The 19,890-nt window shown below is 41.7% G+C and overlaps 1 protein-coding gene and 1 long non-coding RNA gene across 9 annotated transcripts in view; one reads left to right on the plus strand and one right to left on the minus strand.

Moving 5' to 3' along the window:
- Positions 1 to 19,890, plus strand: part of LOC128345282 (uncharacterized) — a 148,315-nt gene that overhangs the window by 57,958 nt on the left and 70,467 nt on the right. Inside the window, exons 4-5 of the long non-coding RNA XR_008316359.1 lie at positions 9,767 to 9,862; positions 11,752 to 11,868. This is a non-coding gene — a long non-coding RNA (uncharacterized LOC128345282). The remainder of the gene's footprint in view (positions 1 to 9,766; positions 9,863 to 11,751; positions 11,869 to 19,890) is intronic.
- Positions 1 to 19,890, minus strand: part of PAX5 (paired box 5) — a 316,792-nt gene that overhangs the window by 20,729 nt on the left and 276,173 nt on the right. For 5 of the 8 annotated variants that reach the window (XR_008316357.1, XM_053297041.1, XM_053297043.1 and 2 more), the window contains 2 exons: positions 1,839 to 1,925; positions 88 to 278 (listed from right to left, as the gene is read on the minus strand). Coding sequence is in view for 6 of the 8 variants with exons in the window: in XM_053297041.1 (XP_053153016.1) it covers positions 88 to 278; positions 1,839 to 1,925 (278 nt within the window). In the remaining 2 variants the exon portion in view is untranslated. Of the gene's footprint in view, positions 1 to 87; positions 279 to 1,838; positions 1,926 to 19,890 lie in introns of those variants that run through there. The other 3 variants (XM_053297046.1, XM_053297047.1, XR_008316358.1) reach the window with 2 other exon arrangements.

Raw genomic sequence — 19,890 nt, forward strand, 5'->3', positions numbered from 1 at the left:
GTTCTTTTCATCCTTTTGGTCCATTCTGGACCAAACCCTTTCCCCCCATAGGCATAATGCCCCATTACTCACAGTTTTGTTACTTACAGTAGTAGGCATGGAACAGAACCCCCACGAGTAACAAGGTTTGCCTGTATTCAGATTTTGAAACACAAAAATATAACTATTTCTGAAATACAGAAATTGTTCCTTGGTCCAAGCAAAATCAATCTGTTCATGGTCTGTGTGTTCATCCCTCACTGTTTCCCCACTTTTCAAAATGTGCATATTGTTCTTCACTAAAAAATATGAAAGCAAGACAGTAAACATTGTGGGCATACAATAAAAAATGGATGCATCCAATGATTTTTAAGTGGTTTGAGTAAAATTTCCCTCCCCATAAGACACTTTTCTTTTGGTCCGCTGTCACTTTTGGCCAAACACGTTTTGCAGGCTTTTGTTTGTATGTGGAGCCTTTCAACCTATCTTCAATTTTCTGAAAAATGATTGTGTCCAGCCCTAGTGTTACTTCAATTTTATTATTTAGTTATTTTAAAACCATGTACTGTATCCCCAACACTTAATACTGCTAGAAAATGATATTTTTAAAAAATCATTCACAATAGGAAAAAAACCAGCAGAAAAGCAGAAAGCACTACATAAAATGTAGTGGCAGCCAGCAAGAGTCAATCCAAAGCAAAGCACAGCAAGGTCAGCTTAACTTAAAGGCATTCTGGAAGATTCAGGTTTTGATCTGGCTGCTCAAGCTATATAGTGTCAGGGCTTGGCAGTCCTCTCTGGGGAGGGCTTTCCACAAAGTTAGTGCTACTACTGAAAATACCCTGGCTGGTATTCTCTGCAGGGCTACAAAACAGAAATAGCCCTGCAGAGATGCATACAGACTGGAGCCTAGCTGTGCCCCAGTCTTTCCCCACAGACCTAATGGCAGTGGTGGGGCAGGGGAGAGTGCAATTTTTGCTGCTCTCTCCTCCTATCAGATGGTGTTTTTGCTTCCAAGAATCTGTCCCTGAAAGCTGCACAACACCATCTGCAGTGTTCACATACATGCAGGGGCGCAGATAGTGCTCGAGCCACCCATGTTCCCTTGTGCAGTATGTCAGCCACCATGGACAATGGTATCCAGTGCTGCTGAGAGGTCCAGGAGAATCAACAGGGTCACACACACCCATCCATTCCCAGATACAGGCTGTCCACTAGGATGACTAAGACAGTTTCCGTCCACAAAACTGGGGCAAAACCTGATTGTAAGGAATCTAGATAATCAGTATGATCCAAGAAAACATGCAGCTGGAATGTTAACACTCACTCATACAGGTTAACACAGTCAAACACCTTGCCTAAAAACTAAATGTTAGATTCTGGGCAATAAATCAGATAGGTCTAATGGCCATTTTAAAAAATAAAGGGCACACCTTTAAAACAGATGCAACCTGACTTTCTCTCAATGAAGCAAATCCTGCAAACAAATACCGAAATTCAAAAAATAGTTATTTTGAAGTACGACCCACTTAAATCAGAAAGGCTTCTGAAAAGTTTAATAAATACCAGAAAACCCATTTATATGGGATTCAAACTTAACACAAATAACTCCAAAACATCCATACATAATATACTAATGTATACAGTAATTGTATTAAATCATATCACACACATAAAATTATCCAAACATCAGAAATATTAAAATATATGGCTACACATAATTATAGCCCTTTAGAGTTCTTAAAGAATAAATAATTAGAATTAATTCATTTTCCTGGTTATAGCCAGTGCAGCAGTACCATGGTTCCCTCCAGCCTTCTGGACTGTGCTGCTCCAGCTTGAAGGAAAAGAGAGCTTACCTAGCAATCCAGGATTAGGAAATCTCCAGGAATCATTGTATGTTGAATACTGTGGATGGCTGTATGGACTTCCAGAAAACTCACTCCCTGAATTGAAGAAGAAGAAAGGGGGCGGGGACACACAAAAAAGTTAGTTGATAAGGTAAGTAAGATAGACTGTCCACAATCCAAAGTTCATCCAGGCCCCATTGAACTGGCTGGAGATGTCTTTTGATGCACAACCCCATGCACAACTTGTTGCTCATGATTAGAGCTGAATCAGGGCCACACAGTGTTTGAGCAGGGATAAATTTTAGGTCAAGATAATAAAGACTTGTAGTTTCTTTTTTACAATGTCGTTTTATGCATCCTCTTTCTGAAGTTATGTACAGACAAACATTTCTTTAGGACAACATAAATGACTTCCTCTTCCTGTTGCATTATTCTTGATTCAGAAGCAGCCGCTTGATAACTGTACAAACATGATTGTGGAAGGAGCATATTGTTTTCTGTGCCAACAACCAGCTAAAAACAGGCCTGACTAAAAGTAGGCCTGCCTAGAGCATTTGGAGTCAGGCAGTATATAAATAAAATAAAATAAAATAAATAAATAATAAAAACAAAATAAATAAAAGATATGGATGACTGAATACACACACACAGCCAGATATATTGGTGCAGGGTGACTTTATTGGGTAGAAGGAGTAAACATCATAAAAAGTGGCTTCACATGCCAGTCTTTAGGGATGTGCGAAATGGCTCAAGGTCAAGCTGGCTCACCCTCAAGCCAGGCAGGGCCCAGTTCGGCTCGAAGTTGAGCCAAGTCCCCCAGGCTGGTTTGGGGTTCGAAAAGTTTTGGGTTTTTTAAATTAAACTTACTGACAGGTCTGGCGTCCTCTGGGGGGGGTGCTGCCGTGGCCGCGGGGGTGTCTCTGGAGGCTCCCCCTCCCTCAGCCAGCCTTCCCGGTCTTCTATGAGCTGGTGGCAGTGGCCATTTGGGAGGCTGCCGCACATGCACCCTGGCTATTTGCATGGCCAAGTCATTACCCAGGCTACACAAATGGCCATGGCGCATGCGCAGCAGCCTCCAAAATGGCCACTGCCACCACAGAAAGGGCCAAAATGGCCCATAGAAGACCGGGGGAAGGCTGGTGGGTGGAGGGGGAACCTCCAGTGACCCCCCCCAGCCATGACAGCACTCCCCAGAAGCCACCAGACCTCAAACCAGTGGTAAGTTGTGTGTGTGTGTGTGTGTGTATTTACTTTTAGAACCCCAAACTAGCTTGAATTCGAGCCAAGCCAGGGTTCTAGTTCGGGGGCACAAAATCAGACTCGAACCGAACAAACCGGTTTTCTGCACACCCTTACCATCCTGATCATATTTACTTAAAAATTAGGTCCCACTTATTTCAATATAATTGACTTCCAAGAAGTGTGCTCAGGATCATAGCCTTAATCGATTAACATTAACAGTTAATCGATTAACAGTTAATCGATTAACTGTTAACAGGCATTAACAGTTTTTGTATGTGTAAGAAGCATTCTGTACTGCAACTGTATAACGAAGCTCATTACTTAGTCACTTTATGATTTCTGGGGGGAAATTTTAAAAATTTATTCGATTTATTTTTATTTATGGAAGAATACTTATATTTTTACATTGAGGTACCCCTGAGAAAGAACTTAAAAGCTTGAAATGCTTTATTTTACAAAAAATAAAAGTAACTTTTCACAACACTTTTGGATGGTATGTATGTAATCATGTAGGTGTGAAGTGAAAAAACATGGATGTTTAGCATTCATATAGGTCTTTTGAGTGTTCAAAGCATTCTGCATTCAAATATGCACATCTTCTTAGCTAGAGTATTTAGACCTAATGGCTTTAAGCACTGTTGCTGCCACCCACAAAAGCACAGCACTTTTAGTAAAATCAAGAGAATGCTACCCCATCAGTGATCACCACCTGCAACAAAGATAACCCACTCCCTGTTGAAGCTTTTGGGGAAGTTTTTGGTCCCCGCATGAACTTTGCTGAAACCTCAAAACACACACACACACACACACACACAATCACTTTTGCCATGTGTGAAAGGAGTGGCAAATATGGGAGGGGGTATTCAGGTCAGATGGCATTATTGGGGGGGGGTGCAGATTGGTGGTATCCACATATTCCCCATAAAACTTTGTTAAATCTTATGTTTAACAAATTGAAACACATTTATTTAAGTGTGACACTGGACTTTTTTTTTTTAACCATACCTCACTTTTTTTTCAACCATACCATAACAAACCATACTTTGTTAGTACTGCCAGGGGGCCAAATAAAGTTGCTTCAGGGGCTGCTGGATACAGACCACAGCCAGTGCACTATCCCTGCCATTATAATCACAAAATCCTAAAATTATTAAAATGGGAAATACACACCAAGAGGGGGGCATATACTTTAGACATGCACAAAATAGCAGTGTAGCACATGCTACACTTAAGGTACACAGCATTTTCCCTTGGGAGAGCTGTTCAATTGCTTGCTTCTGTCCTATGCAAGTTTTAATGAACTATCTTCAACAAATGCAATATAATCATTATGAAGAAATGTTACCACAATATGTTTGATAGACATAATCATCATAGAGATGTCCCCTGACCAACACACATATACTTACAAAATCCATACAACAAAGGGAGGACAGGGACAACACAAGGAGAGAATTAGCAGTGGTAATAAAGGACTAATTTGCTCGTTCCCAACTCCTCAGCTAACCAGGCACATGGACGAAGAGGGTGAGATATGCGAGACAGAGAGTGCATTATTCCATCTCTCTAGTAGAAGAATTCACTCAGGATGTCCTGAGTAATGCAAGATCAGACTGTGCCTCCTCAAGTGGGAGCTAATAAAGATATTTAATACTGTATTATTAAGTGCAGCTTCATTCCTCTGCATGACCATTGCCCCATCAATGAATACAATAGGTAGATTCCTGGAGAAGTCACACCATCACCATATAGTCTGAAAAACAGGCAGAGTGTGCCAAGGGATTCATGGGCTCTTCTCTTCCTGGCTCAGGTAAATCTCCCCCACACTTTTGCAGTAAGCTAATCAGAAATATCCGGGACTGCCATTTCCCTGCCTGTGTACACTGTAAAGCAGGAGAATGCATCTTTTCCAACAATAATCAACACTCCTGCACAAGTATCAGTAGAAGTAAGCTGACATTTCATTGCCTGATTTTCTCCCCACCACCACCACCACCTCTACTCCCTCCCCTGCTACCCCCCCTCTCTCTCTCTCACACACACACACACACATCTCCAGGCCTCTCTGGGGGACGCTCTAGTGCCTGACAGGCTGAGGCTTCCAATTCTCTGTTTTTTATGCCTCAGTGGTCAGGGTGTCAGGCTCCTGCAGTACAGACCAGCCAAGAGCTAGAAGAGTCACTGAATACCATCAGTTCGGTGACAGTATTGCTCGCTTCATCCCACATACTCTGCATATCCATCAGCCATGCAAAAAGAAAAAAGAAAGAAAAGCAGGTTGGGGGAAGCAAGCAGGAAACAGAGGTGGGTGGAAAGAGAGTAAGAGGAAAGCCACCAGCTCTGCTATTAGCATCACAGGCCTTGGACAGACAAATGGAGCAGGAGTACAGTGAAACTAAACGAGATGAATGAACACTGCATGAGTGCCTCGTGATTTCCACCAGATACTCCTGCACCCATCAGATCTACTTCTTGACAGCACTGTTTAATGATCAGTTCAGTCAAAAGAAATACTATCATCGGCTACCCAAGGGAATTGTGTGTGCTTGTCACAGGGGGGCATGAGGGAGGCAGACGATTAGGAAGACGAAATACTTTGCAAAATGATAGTTCAATACATTGGGTTTGTATGATTATACAGCAAAGCCCTTCATTAAGACTGCTCCTCTTTAAAGATTATTCTGCTCATCACCCAACCAAACTGCAGATATATGCCTTACTTAGTCATTTCAACTGTCCCTGTCTCATGACCCTAGAAAATAATCTGTTTTCCATAGAAAGGTCACCATTTATTATTACTGTTATTCTGAAGCACTGACCCAGCAGACAGTATGCTGGACTTTGTATTAGAAATCATTCATTCAAATCTTGGAGAAATGGGCAATGGGGCTGAACAGATCCCAAACTTGGGCAACGAAAATGTAGAGATGGCACACTGGCAGCTTGTAGGCATATAATGTTTCATACTCTTGTTCCTTGAGTGGTAGGAAGTTTCAGGACAGCTTTACAAGATTGGTTCCTTGCAAGGAGAAATTAGTAAAGTATCTGAATATTCACAGATATACAGGTAGAGCAGGGAGAAGGCAGGCAGGCACAGAGACAGGCAGCACTAACAGGAACAATCCCCAACAAAGCAACAAAATACCATTGCAGCTCCCTAGGGCTGTTTCTTGCCAACTAGCTCCAAAACCTCCACACAAAATTCCAACATTTTGGACTATCTGAAGTTTCCAAAGACTCTCAAAAAACAGCCCTACAAAGAGCTTATTGCATATGGCAAATCAAAAACTTGCTGTTAGGTTGCAGGATCAAAGGCGGGCTTTTTCAAAAGAGCTCTCAACACAGCCTCCTCTAACGGGTCAGGGATCCATCCATAAAGGAGGCATTTACCAAATAAAATTGTGCAGTCTATCCTGGCAAACTAAAAGTAGCCAGGTAGGGAAAGGGTCTGAAGAACACATGGTAAAGTTGCTCTAGTCTAGTTGTACCCTTGGAGTTTCAGTGTCCACAGCTCCCAATTTTATCAGGGTGCAGCTGGGGCTCTAGTCTGTGTGAGAGGACATCTAGGAATGCTCAGGTTAATAGTTTTGGTCATTTCCTTATTCCAGAGGTCAATTAAGGAATTGACAGCAGAACCAATGATATCCACTCAAAACTCCCTGAGGGCATTCTGGAAACCAAGTGGTTTAATTAGCCTACATGGGAAGTCAATCACAACAGGTCATTCCTCACTGCCCAACCCTGCAGGTGCTATAAACAGCTGAGAAACAGAAACCTACTAGGTAATGGTTTGATCATGACAAAAGTGTAGTCTGAATCTCCTCCACCACCAAACCATCACCATTCAGTGCAGGGCAGAAAAACAAAGAGTGCATGATCCGTTTATGGCAGGGGTAGGGAACCTTGGCCCTCCAGCTGTTTTTGAACTCCCACCATCCCCAGCCACAATAATTGTGGCTGAGGATGATGGGAGTTGTAGTTCAACAACAGCTGGAGGGCCAAGGTTCCCCACCCCTGGTTTATGGGATAAGATATACATTGCAGATGCTCCATATTCATCGTGAAGGCCATAAAGTCCTGAACTGCTCCCATAAGAAGGACTTTAGCATGCATGTTGAAATCTCCCAGAACCACAATCTTGGGAGATCTCAACATCAGATCCAAGACCACCTTTGTTAGCTCAACCAGGAAGTCTGTTAGAAGCACGGTAGAACACCAGAAGAATACTCAATCTGTCCACAGTAAACACCACCACTACATACACTCAATATAGACCAGGGAACTTAGTAAAGAAGATAGCAGCCTGCATATCACAACAATTCTTCCCCTATCTCCACCTCAAATTTGGAACATTTTAAGATTTTGAAACAAAAATTTAAAATTTGGGTTTTTTTAAATTTTAAAAAGATACACCTCAAAATATTAATATGGTTCATATTTAAAGTTAAATATCAATGTTAAGGTGATGGTCTTAAATATTAATTTGTCTAAGTAACTTCCAGAAGTGAACAGACTTTTTTGTATTCAGTCTTTAATGGTTCCTTTTTTGAGGAACATGGCTCATAAATTTCTTCAGCAAATTCCAATAACAATAATTAGCCAGGGTGTTAAGACATGCTTGACTGCTTGGAGAACAGGGCTAAATAGTACTTTTAGCAAACAAAGTGTTCTGGAGCACTTTGCATTTTACATATCCCCATTATGAAAAAGTAGTTAAAATACACACAACTTTAAAATCTATTATTTAAAATATTCTATTTGCAAGAGGACTCAGATACAAAGAAAGTTCCAAGTGAATAAACTAAAAAGTCACAACCGTAAGGCTCTTTTGCTTAACAAAATTCCTTCACTACAACTGATAATCTGATCAACTGAGATTGTAAACATGGCTATTTATGCCACAGGAATGCTAAGACAGATGCACATGTACCTAGCAAATGCAGGGCAGATTGGAAGGGGGTGGGGGAAGGAAGAAGAAAGAATGGCTATTCAATACTACAAGAAAGCAAATTAATGATGCCTATTATTTTATACAAGCTGTAATGTAAGTCCAAGTCTGGGAGTTGGGGAGGCAATTCTTCAGACTGCACTTTGTTCATACACAGCACTGTCCTGCTACCTTTTTCTCCAAACAGCCCTGCACATCTACACATTCTAATTCCTCAACAGTCACCAGTTTAGGACATCAGTCTGCACAGGGACCCAGATCAGATGCACATGAAAGCAGCGTATCAATCAGTAAAGTACTCAAAATCTTCTGAGGATCTCTTCCATTATGTAACATGAGAGAGAAAATGCTTCTCCAAGATACACCCAGAGAATATTTGCACAAGGTGGAGCAACTGAAATATCACCTTGCCCCCACACCTGTAATCATGATGCAATAAAAATGCTGCCCAATCGTACTGGTGAAAGGGGCATAACTTTAGTCAACATTTTAGCACTTAACTATATCAGCAACAGACTCCCACCACCACCACCGCCCGAGGCAGTGCAGGCCTAACTTAGGTTGGAGGTCAGACAAGAGTGTCCTTTCCCCAGGTCTTCAGGGCCATGACATAGAGTTCAAATATAGTTCAAATCCCCATTCAGCCATGAGACTTGCTGGGTGACTCTGGGCCAGTCGCTTCTCTCTCAGCCTAACCTACTTCACAGGGTTGTTGTGAGGAGAAACACAAGTATGTAGTACACTGCTCTGGGCTCCTTGGAGGAAGAGCGGGATATAAATGTAATAATAACAACAACAACAACAACAACCATCCCAGGTCCTTGGGAAGGACTCGATGTCTGGATAAAACAAACCAGTCAATAACACCTGTCTGACTGTGTAAACAAGAAATAATAATAATAGAGCAGTGGATCACACCGGTGCTGATCCCTGATCTTCTTTGCCATCCCCAAGACTATGGCTCAGTTTTCACCCTCTCTTCACCCAAAGAGGTGTCACCAGGTGGAGGGGGGCAGGAAACGAGACCTGCTTGGGTAAGCCACAGAGAGATGGACCACTGAAATGGTGGTACAAGCAAACAACAAACCAGGTCATGTTGTTCTTGATGATTTCTAGGTACCGTATCCACTAAAGTAGTTTCCAACCCAAAGCTCACTCTAAAGCCAAATGGAAATGGATCTAGAAAACATATCTGTACAGCTGTGTTTTTATTTTTCCCCTTATGATTCATCCAAATGAAAAGCTCTGCCAATCCCATTTATTTCACATACATATTTTCTCCCCCATATCTATAAAATCTGTACCTCTCAGACACTAGCAACCAGTACCTTGCAATGATAAGGGTCACATTCTCCTCCAACGACCCACCCAGCCACCTGCATTGCTCCTTCTTCTTTATTTGACAATATTTTGTTTTGTTTTACTTTTAGTTTTACTATATTTTAAAAGACCAACAATTTTGCAGTTACAATTAACCAATACAGTAAATAACAGAAGAAGCATCTCCCTCCCTTCCAAATAAGCTCCCCCCCACAAAAAAAAAATTTTTTAAACAACACCAAAACCCTCAAGGTTACAACTGAGAACATGATATGAACAGAGGAGTGCAGCTGTTTGGGTTAAAGGGAGTGGATCAGAACAAACAATGGTGGGTTTTTGTTTTTTAAATTCCAGCTAGTATTTGAAGACAGATTGTATGTGATAACAACAACAAAAAAGAAACCCTAACATGTTTTTCCTTTTACAGCTTCTCCTAAACCTTTCCTCCAGCCCACTGAGAAAAGCATGCAAAAAATAAATAAATCCAGGAGTATATTATAAAACCAGGTTGCAACAGTGTCAGGTGAGTAAATCTGAGTTGGACTTTATCAACCCAAAATATGAACACTTAATAATCATGAAATGGTCTTGTATGGACAGGCTGATTTCCAAAGAATAGTAAAAACAGTAATCAGATTTCCAAGAAAAGAGCTTTTCTTTTGTCTGGCAGACTTGTGGCTGAAAGGCATGTTTTTCCATTAAAAAGTTGCATCCTAGATTATAAATTGCCATTATTTAAACATTTAAAAGCAAAATCCTGTAGGCTTATAGTAATTACAGGTGTAAAATCTTTTTGTCTACTTGGAAGGATGTGGTTGAGTATTTCATAAGATGTCCAAAGCAACATTAAAATTTTATGGCAGGCAGTGCAGGTCGTGAACAGTGCAGGCCCTTCACAGCAAGATTGGTCCACCTTAATCCACAACTCATCAGTCACTGGTATGCAAGTGTTGTGCCTTATATCTATGTGGCAAAAAAACCCGCAGAAATTTGCAAGTTCCTGAAGTAACTTTTACTTTAACTTTTTTAATTATCTTACCATAGTTTCGGGGGTAAATAACTGTTTTGTCTGGTTAGTAAAATATAAAACAATCTCTATGATCATATATTTACATTGAAGGCATATTGTCCAGAACACACCTAACGTAGTCTACTAACAATACTTAGCATTTATATAGCACTTTAGAGTATTCAAAGAGATCCATATGAAGCCTATTACATTCATAAGAGCCCTATGAGGCAGGCTAGTATTTTATCATCTCCCATATTGCATATGCGGGTATGATATAGGATTAAAGCTGAGGCTGAGAGATAGGGGCCATTCACATGACTTACCTTGCCTCACCCCACCCCCAGATGATCGGTTGTTCCTAGGTGGGAGCATGGAGCGTGGATTGATCTGAGTCCTGGACTCATTGCCCCAGCCTCCATGAAGTCCACAATGCACCGCATGTCACATGTGCTGCATTGGGGGATTCCCCCAAGAGACTGGTGTTCTAGGCGCCCATCTCTGTGTGCAGCTGGGCTGGAAGGAGCCTATGCTTGCACACAAGCAGGTAGCCAGGGGTAAGGGAGCATTATCTCCCTTAACCTCGGCTAACAGCTGAGCTGGATGGTGCTGGCTCTCTGGGACCAGGCCTTATCCCGCCGGTTCTCACACGCAGCCTAACCCGGACTGGGCATCCCTAGCCTGGGTTAGGTTGCACGTGAGGACAGCTTTATAGTGAGTTTCCCAAAGCCATTCAGTAAATTCATGGCTAGGTCAGGGATTTCTCCACTTGTGCTCTTAACCACCAGCCCTCCTATATTATCAAAGAGAGAGTGTGATTGCTAGGGAAGCTTGAGCCACAGATCTTCTCAGGGTCAAACTATGTACAGCATTATGTTAATAATATGCTTGGACCAGATGTGCTTGGTTTGTATTATCCAAAAAGCAGCTACAGGGGTCCCAATCCAGATCAGGGCCACAGCATGAGAGAAGAGGGGCTTTAAACCTTGACCCCTCTCATGGTCCCTGTCTGTATCAGTGCTATGGAAGGGAAGTGCCAATATTGGTCAACAGCTTGTAGTGCTGCCTGGTGACCACTGCAGCTATCTTTCTTGACGCCACACATCGATCATCAAGATGACAAACAGGAATAGAGCTGTTGCAAAATCTCCAGCTACTTTGTTTTTTTGAGGGTGGGGTGAAGTGGAGTAGGTTTCTCACTGCCGTGAGTTCCAATTTTTTGCAAGAAAGGTAGTATATAAACCCAACCAATCAATCAAAGCTCTGGAAAAAGCAAAGGCAAAAAACATACCACAACCTGTAATTATTAGGGTCAGCAGGATTACTCTATCGTTCCTCCCCCCCCAAATAAAAGTCAGATTTGAAAATGAAGGCTACATATATTTATGACTTATGTCCAACAGTTGTCTCTATGTTGCCAGAACCAGACTAGCAAGAGGAAACTTGCTAAGAGGAATTTCTGATTGGTACTTCATGAAATTCTGTCAATGATGATGAAGAATCCAAGGCTGGGCTCCATGGTAACAGCCTTTATTTCCAAGATTCTTTTTAAAGAATGTGTGAGATTAAATATGAAATACATTTGTGCTGCTTTGTTTCACCAATGCTTAAAATTTATTTGGTTGAAGAAGAAGAAAAGTGAGCTGGTTAAAAGAAAGGTGAATGCATTGATTTGTTCCTGTTTCAAATGATCAAGTGAGGACTTTCTAGTGGTCAAGTCTGTGATTAATACCAAGGCTGAGAGACTGAGGTTGACTAAGTTAGTGTTGGATATTCACAAACATTATTTGTGAAGAACTTTGGTAAACAGAAGGACCTCTTTGGTAAGCTTACGTCAACACAAAATAAGGAGCTAGATGATACAAAGCATACTAGAGCCAAAGACCCTCTACAGGATCAGAAGCCTGTTCTGGATCTGAAGCCAAGATAGCCAGGCAGAGAGCAGAAAGTGGCCCAAAGACTAGAACAGGAACACCACAGGAAATGGGAATCTAAACCAGGTTTTGCTGTAGCAATATGGAGAACTGTCATATTAACATGACGTTTTGTGGTAATATTCTCCAATGTAGTAGATAATAAGAAGTGGGTGGGGGAAAGTGGCTTACATATTTTTCTGGAGTGGTTATAACCCTTTCCTGGATCACTAAATGCTGAGGTTCTTGTATCAAACCCTATACTCATACATCAGGCCACAGAGAATTTTGCCAGACAGTGTTGAAAGAATCTAGTGTGTTTATTATTTTGGAAAGGAATCTGTGGCTCATATATCATATAGTCTTAATAGGGACTACAGTGGGCAGCATCCAGACCAGTTGGTTATGACTAAGCACCATTGAAATAAATGAGACAAATTAGTCATGGCTAAATTAAACCCCATTATTTTTAGTGAGACTTGGTCATGACTAACTTAGTCTGGATGCTACCCAATATTCTTAGGTCTAGCATGTGACTTCATTCCAGATACAGTTGCCAGTGATTTCTAAAAAAAACACCCCACCACATTTAAAGTTAATATAACACTAGTTGAAAGGCCCAAATAAGCATTGTGGATCCAAAGTTGAGGTTCTGGATTTTGGAAGAAAAATCTTTCAAATTATATTCCACATAGGAAACCCAATGCAAGTGCATTCATGAATGTATGGTTGTAGCAAGCTTTTACTCACTGAAGCCTAAGTCCTTGAGGCTATTCTCATGTGCAGCCTAACCCAGGCTAGGGAAGCCCAGCCTGGGTTAGGCTGCGTGTGAGAACTGCCGGGATCAGGCCCAATCTTGGAGGGGCAGTGCTGCCAAGCCCCACTCTTAGCCAGGGTTAAGGGCTCAAGTGAGCCCTTAACCCAGGCTCCAGGATTGTGTGTTTGCTGGAGCTATGTTTAGCCTCAGTGGACACAGACATGGGGACCTAGAGTGCCCGTCTCCTGGGGGAATCCCCCAATGCATTGTGTGTGTCATGTAGTGCTTTGTGGGATTCCCGGAGGCCAGGATGTGTCATCTTAGCCTCCAGAGCTGTGTGCTTCAGGCACACAGCAGTGCTCATCTGGGAGCATGGGCTGTGCTTCAAGTAACAAGCCATTTCTCATCTGCGGGGATGGTAAGTTTAACCAGATTCCCCCGCCCACCTGGTCATGTGAACTGCCTCTTTTAGTGGCCAGGGACTGGGTGAGGTAGAGCAGGACATTATTTAATGTAACGAGGAGTTTTGCAATTAATATATTATTATCCCTCTCAAGCCATTTGAATGAACCAAACATACTCTGTTTTGACAGGGGGAGGCCAAGTTTCCAGGTAAATTGTTTGTTCAACTAATAAGTTTGTTAAGACATAGCCTCAGTGTTTGAGAATGAGCAATTTCAATGTTGTATATATTGAAATAAATGAATATGAAGATAAGGATTGGGCATTTTCCTCCCCCTGCTCCTCCTGCACAACATCCCCTTCTTTCTTTGCATTGCCTAGTGGGTGGCAGCCTCCACAATTAGACTGCATGAATTCAGTTGTCCCAAAATAAGCCAGGGGTCTTTAGTGTGATACAAAAAGAAATTATTGTAAACACAGGCTTTCATCCATCAGTATTAAACAGCTATGAATGGGAAGTCTTTTTGCAGTGCACACTGTGACTTTACTTGAAAATCAATATCTGAATATAAAAATCCTTTGATGCACTCCCTTGCCCCCACAGGCAATGTTTCAAACAAATTGTTTAGGGAGCACCAAGAGACCTATGTTCCCTGCTGTAGGCCTTTGATGGGCCACAGAAAGTTTGGGTTATTGGGTCTGCTAGAAAAGGCTGGCCTTCTGCCCCTTTCTCCCCCTTCCCTTCCAGCATAGCTTGCTCACTGCTACCAGTTGACGTGACTGATTTATTTGACTGAAGCTGGCCAAACTGTCACTCAGAAAGTGCCCCCTTGGTGCCTCCTCTGGCTGGAACTACTTGAGGGTGGGATTGCATAAACTGCTCCTGTCAGGGATTTCAAATGGAAACAAGCCACTGAATGTGAATCTGACAGCTCGAGTACTGAATTAGGGCTATTTGCATGCTAATTTTCACCGTGCTTAACTCACTGGCAGACCTAGAGCGAGGAGCAGTCTCCGCATGTTTGGAACAATGCTTGACTGATCTAGCTGCGTTAACGAGCAAATTATGGTAATTTTGTTATTACAAATGCATAGAAATTTCCAAAGAGTGGAGCAATACAATATGTTTTTCTCTCCTCCTCCCCATTTCTAAATATGGAGGCTTTTGTTTATACACACTTTGCCTTGCTTACTTATGTTTAGATATGCATAATGTTTCACTTTAAAAAGGGAGGAGGAGAAAATGAGTGTATAGAGCAAAGAAAAGTAGACTAGCTCTTCTGTATACAGTGCTTGGTTCTTGAGCGAAGTAAATCAGACCTGGTCTGTTGAAATCAAAACGGAACCACGCCAGTTTATACCAGCTGAGAATTCATCTCATTAAAAATAGTACTGCTTCTAAAAGATGGAGTCACACCACAGATATTCATACCGGAATACGTTTAAAATCAATAAAATGTGGGATTATACCAAAAATGATATAATTAGATTTTACACAGATAAATTCTTGGGTGCTGACTATCAACAAAGGTCTAGAATGCTTTTAAACGACCTAAGATAATGTAGTGAAGCTGTAAATACTATCTGAGGACTAATACATACTTCATTAATTAGCAAGTGAAGTTATCAAAAAATTAATATATCCTAAGACAGGGTTTCTCAAACTTGGGTCCCCAGATGTTATTGGACTACAACTCCCATCATCCCCAGCACACAATGGACACAGGCTATTGAGAGTTTTAGTCCAACAACATCTGGGGACCCAAATTTGGGAAGCCCTGCCTTAAGAGATTTATTACAACATTTACTGTGCTCTTTATTTATTTATAATATTTATATCCTGCCTCTCAGCTGATTTCCAAAGTGGCTCACAACATTAATTGAAAAAATATTAAAATTAAATGAAAAACATTAATATAAAAAGAATTAATTAAAAGTTAACCCAGCAACACCTTAAAAACAGTTATAAAAAGCAGCCAAATCAATAATTAAATCCCATTGTATGCCTGGGAAAACAAGAGCATCTCCAGCTGACATTTGAACTCCATTCAAGAAGGCACCAGATGAAGGGACAAGAGGAGGGCATCCCACAACAGATACAGCCCTATCCCTCCATCTCACCTCAGAAGGGGGGGGCGCATTCTGAGCACAGTCTCAGATGAAGAGCTTCACAACTGAACATGTTGCACAGGAGCTAGCCTTATTCAACATATACATAATTCCTTACATTACCTACAAAAAAGTTCCAGAATAGGTTTCCGAGAAGAAGGGTATTTTGAGAATTGTTGTGCGTGGTACAGTGTGCAAGTGGTACTGTGTGTGCAAGTAGCTATGGCACCTGATTTATTGTTCTGACACAAATTGACTCTACAAGGTTGTAGGTTTCTGTTACACATAAGTTCATCTGCATCAGATACCACAGGGGAGCTGAGAACCCTGTGGGTTTATTTATTTGTTTGTTTGTTGGTTGGTTGGTTTATCTATTTCTTGTTTACACAGTCAGATAGGTGTTATTGACTGGTTTGTTTTATCCAGACATCGAGTCCTTCCCAAGAACCTGGGATGGCTGAATTTTATCATCAATACTGTTGTTTATTATAGATATCGTCGCAAAATATAGGCTGTTCCCAGAAAAGTTGCTTTTTGTAATTGGCTGGTGGTGATTTCTGTGGCCCCTATGGTGTAGAGGTGCTCTTCAAGTTGTTTTGGAATTGCACCTAGGGTGCCAATTACCACTGGGATTATTTTGGTCTTCTTCTGCCACAGCCTTTCAATTTCAATTTGTAGATCTTTGTATTTGGTGATTTTTTCTATTTCTTTTTCTTCTATTCTGCTATCCCCTGGTATTGCTATGTCAATTATTTTAACTTGTTTTTCTTTCTTCTCAACTACAGTTATATCTGGCGTATTGTATGGCAGATGTCTGTCTGTTTGTAGTCGGAAGTCCCATAATATTTTTACATCTTCATTTTCTACAACTTTTTCAATTGTATTGTCCCACCAATGTTTGGCTACAGGTAGCTTGTATTTTTTGCAGATGTTCCAGATCAGTGTATCATCCCTGCTACCTTGTCATGCCTTTGTTTGTAGTCAGTCTGTGAGATCTTTTTACAACAGCTGATTAGGTGGTCCACTGTTTCATCTGCTTCTTTACAAAGGCGGCACTTGCTGTTTGTTGTTGACTTTTCTACTTTTGCTCTTATTGCATTTGTTCTTAGTGCCTGTTCTTGTGCAGCCAGTATTAAACCCTCTGTTTCTTTCTTCAAGTTGCCATTCTTAAGCCATTGCCAAGTCTTGGTGATGTCTGATTTTCCACTTGTTGCACTCCGAGGCACTCTGGGCCAAGCAGACACCAGGACTCAACAGCTGGGGGTAGGGGAGGTGGGTGCCAGCAGGTGGGCACCCATCCACCCTATCAAAATAAAACAAAGGGGATGGGGGGGACAGAGCCCCCCCCCCAGGCTGGGCACTAGACAGAACACATCAGCCTACAAAAATAAAAAATTAATTCACCAGGCACGCTGACAGCAGGAACAAAGAGGTGCAGATCGGGGCTGCAAAATGGAGGAGGAGGAGGAGGAGGAGCACCCCACTTATTAAAGCCATTGGGGGTTGACTACAAGCAAGAATAAGAAATCCAAATAAAATTCCAAGCAGCACCCAGTTAAAGCCATGGGGGGGGTTAAAATGCGGGGAGCAGCACAGCACCTCCATTATTAAAGTCACTGGGGGCTGGCTACAAGCAATAAGCAGCGTGAACCATACAAGGAGTAAAATTCCAAGTAGTCAGCTCCCAGTTCAAGCCACTGGGGCTTCTGTTTAAAAAAATATATAGCAGAAATAAAAGCAGTTGGCACTGCAAATGAAAAGGATTAGAAAAAATAGAGGAAGTCAGATAAACCCAACTTTGTCTTTCTCTTTCTGTCTTCTTTGTCTTTCTTTGTCTTTCTCTCTCTGTCTTTCTCTTCATTCACTAACCCAGGCAGGCAGGGTCAGACCACCACAACCACCAATCTCTGCTCTCCTTTCAGTGCTGCTGCAGTCTCTCTCTGATCCTTCTCTCCTGAGGCACAAAATGGCTCTCTGTCTCTCTACCTCCAAGCAGCCCCTTAAATACATTTTGAAAATCCCAGCTTTGGCGTCCCTGCTCCCTCATCCTCATTTAATGGAGGCACAGTTGCCCATGCCAACACTCGATTTGAATGACAACAAGCCATCCAAGAAGCATGGAGATCTCAAGCCAATCAGAAGCCAGTGCCAGAAAACCAATCAGCAAGGGGGGGAAACGGAGACAAAATGGCACCCACAACTCGAATAATTCTAATAGATTCAAGCTCTAATCAAGGGTGATTCAATTTGATCTCGAATCAGGCCATTCATTTCATGGATTGTTCGATTTGAGCTTGAATCACCCCAATTCAAGCTCCAATCGATCCAAATTGACTTGCACATCTCTACTGTTGTGTTCTCAGTCTGATCAACTCATTGCTGAGATAAATGTTGTACTACCAAATTGTTGTACAGCTTGTTGCCTCCTATTGGCCCAGGCTGCCCAACCTACCACATGCATCTTCAGTGTACAATGTACACAAGTACAGACCTGTACAGAGGTACAATTATATATATGTTATATTTAACACAGGTAAGCAGTACGTTACCTGTCTATATGATGCATTTGAGAGGACTGTACACAGGTTATAACATGAACGCAGGTACAGTATAATCAATCACTCAAAAATAAATGTAAGTGTACGTATTATTTTATACACTCATACAACATAGCGTCTGAATAGGGCTTTTGACTGCTCAGCATCTGTGAAAATCAGATAAGAGGCTGAACATCCAGAAGCTGAGGGCAAATTCCATACCTTTGGCCTCTGACTGCAAGGAACTGCCCTACACACAAGTTACTGCCCTACACACAAAGCACCCAAGTATAGAGAATGGTGCTGGGAATGAATCAGTAGAAGTCATGTTATACATATCACTTGCCAACATGTTCCTTCTTGCTTTTCCCACTTGCATTTCCTGTGCAACATTCCTTTGGAGACAAAGCAAAATTAAAGAGAAACCTAAAGTCTAAGAGTTAAATTTACATATGAAAAACGTCTGCATCCAGCCTTACTTGGGGCCTGCTGATGCCAATAAGAATGCTTACATTGATTTCACCAGCTTTTAAATAGGCCCTGCAGAGAGACATATCAAGTGCTGAATGCCTTTATCACTCAGGGTGAATTCACATATTTTAGTTCAAGTGATGTTATGTAATACCAAATGTGGTCCTCATTTGGGGGTAATCCCCTCAATGCAAAGAAGACTATGGTCCCTGATACTACAGCAGCTTATTTATCACATCTTTGACCTGCCGTTTCTCCAAGGAACTCAGGGCAGTACACATAGGGTTATCTAATTTTATTTTCACACCAACCTTGTGAGGTAAATTAGGCTGAGAGATATGGTTCAATACCACCCAGAAAGCTTTATGGCTGAAAAGAAATTCAATTTCATTTTATCCACTACACTATACTATTTCACATGTTCATGTTTTAAAATGATAATTGCAGTCACATGAATATATTGGCTTCAGCCTCAAAAAAAAAATGACAAATTCCAGAACCACCCATGCCATTCAATGTCTGACAAGTGAATTTTGAAGGCAAAAATGTGTCTTTTAAACAGAAGTTGCACTGAAAGGCAAAGCAGCTGGTCCCTACAGGGCAAAGAGGATGTTATGTAGCCTACTCGACTTCGGTCCCAGGTGAAGGAGAGGGAGGGGAAGAGGGTAGGGTGGGAGAGGGCAGGGCAGGTCGAACGTCAGAGAGTTCCACCATGACAGCAGGAGGGCTTCCTGCTGTGGTGATGGAATTCCCTCCAACAACATCCAACAGAGAATACACTGGTCCAACGTGACTGTTCAGCTGACACAACTGTAATTTATCTGTACCTCTCCCATAAAAAGCTGACAATCATTCGTAGTACAATGATCTATCTGTTCTCCTTGTGAGACCATTTCTATCTTCCTCCATTGGTAGAGAGCAGAAACAGGAAACACAGACAAACCAGCCACCAACATGTCACTGGCTACAGACTGAGCTAGACCTGTCTAAACAATCCCTTATAGCTGATTACACTCAGCTAGTTGAGTTCTGTTTAGATGATTAAGGCATTCTAGTTACACAAACTAATAGGAAGACTTTCCTACTTGCATGCATTCTATACCCCATAGAAGAGGCATCTGGCTGGCTGCTGCTGATGCCAACAGAATACTGGACTTAGATGGACGTTGGTCTGATCCAGCAAGGCCATCCCTACATGAATGCATTCCAACAGCGACTACCACTTTATGGCAACACATATGTCTTGACCATGAATTTTCTGTTCTTATTCTTAACAGAAAATCTATCTGGAGCAAATGAGAAAGAGAGGAATACAGCTTGCACAGTTAGTGTTCAGAGCCTGTAAAATGTTGC

This window comes from Hemicordylus capensis, chromosome 2 (genome assembly GCF_027244095.1).
Source record: "Hemicordylus capensis ecotype Gifberg chromosome 2, rHemCap1.1.pri, whole genome shotgun sequence".
Classification (NCBI taxonomy): Eukaryota; Metazoa; Chordata; class Lepidosauria; order Squamata; family Cordylidae; genus Hemicordylus; species Hemicordylus capensis.